Source organism: Aplysia californica, unplaced genomic scaffold, assembly GCF_000002075.1.
Source record: "Aplysia californica isolate F4 #8 unplaced genomic scaffold, AplCal3.0 scaffold00515, whole genome shotgun sequence".
In the NCBI taxonomy this organism is placed as follows: domain Eukaryota; kingdom Metazoa; phylum Mollusca; class Gastropoda; order Aplysiida; family Aplysiidae; genus Aplysia; species Aplysia californica.
The window spans coordinates 530,817-532,102 of NW_004797785.1; the positions used below are offsets into that span (position 1 = coordinate 530,817).

The 1,286-nt window shown below is 41.4% G+C and overlaps 1 protein-coding gene across 1 annotated transcript in view; it reads right to left on the reverse strand.

The window, feature by feature from the left end:
* Positions 1-573: 573 nt before the first annotated feature.
* The window catches only part of LOC101858731 (zinc finger protein 277), a 22,399-nt gene continuing 21,686 nt past the window's right edge, over positions 574-1,286 (reverse strand). The window contains exons 16-17 of the mRNA XM_013086869.2: positions 956-1,007; positions 574-645 (exon numbers count right to left, since the gene is read on the reverse strand). Of these exons, the coding sequence (XP_012942323.1) occupies positions 574-645; positions 956-1,007 (124 nt within the window). The remainder of the gene's footprint in view (positions 646-955; positions 1,008-1,286) is intronic.

The window sequence follows — 1,286 nt, forward strand, 5'->3', positions numbered from 1 at the left end:
TGATTGTTATCACTCTATGCTGACACCAGCCATAACAAACAAACATTTAAAATGTAAAATATAAGTACATGTATTTCTATGCCCCTATCAACACATTATCGATCATTTAGGAGGTGGGCTTCCAACCCTGCCTGTCAGGGCCAACCCGGGTTGAGAAGGATACAACATCCTACCAGAAAGACTGAAATGTACTAAAGATTCCATTTTTTTTTTCATTAGAGTTTTACGGCACTTGCAACACAATGACGTCATATAAGTGCCGAAGATTAGAGGTGTTACAAGAGAGTAACAAACACAAAAAAGAAGGTGCAGAGGTCAGAACGATAGATGTTTGATATTAAAGAAAGAGCAAACCACACCAGAGCACCCGCCAACCACCCACAAACAGTGAAGTGAAGTGCTTAATCGCTACACCACAAGACGCGGGTACACGAACACCTATCACAAGGATGGACCACACATACATGATGCATCTGACACACGCACGATTCATCCACACAAAGTTTTAGCATCCTGCCTAATGTGGACAACTTTCTCTGACCATGTTCCCCCCAGATTGTGATGAAATAATTATTATGTGCTTGAGACATCCATTGACAAAATGTTCTGGTCCACGGAAAACATCTGGCAACTGATAGATGACAGCTATGTCAGAAAACATCTGGCAACTGATAGATGACAACTATGAAAGAAAACATCTGGCAACTGATAGACGACAGCTATGTCAGAAAACATCTGGAAACTGATAGATGACAGCTATGTCAGAAAACATCTGGCAACTGATAGATGACGGCTATGTCAGAAAACATCTGGCAACTGATAGATGACGGCTATGTCAGAAAACATCTGGTAACTGATAGATGACAGTTATGTCAGAAAGAAAAAAAAAGGAGTGAAATTTGAGTATTCTTGGACATTTCTTCAGTGTCAGCTGTGCTTTGGTCTGTGCTGACACTGTGGTGACAGCTACTGTGTCGTTAAGGAAAGCCTTGGTCGCTGCGGAGGTTCTGTTGATACATTCAGTACAAACGGACAAACAAAATCAGTACAAACGGACAAACAAAATCAGTACAAACGGACAAACAAAATCAGTACAAATGAACAAACAAATACATTCAGTACAAACGGACAAACAAAATCAGTACAAATGAACAAACACAGGGAAGCCGTAGACAACACAAAACGCTCGACAAAAACACCAGGTAGTTTAGGTATTAAGTACACGCTGCATCATACAGAGGGAGTCCCCCAGCAAAGTGGACAAGTGCAGGGGTGAGGGCAATACC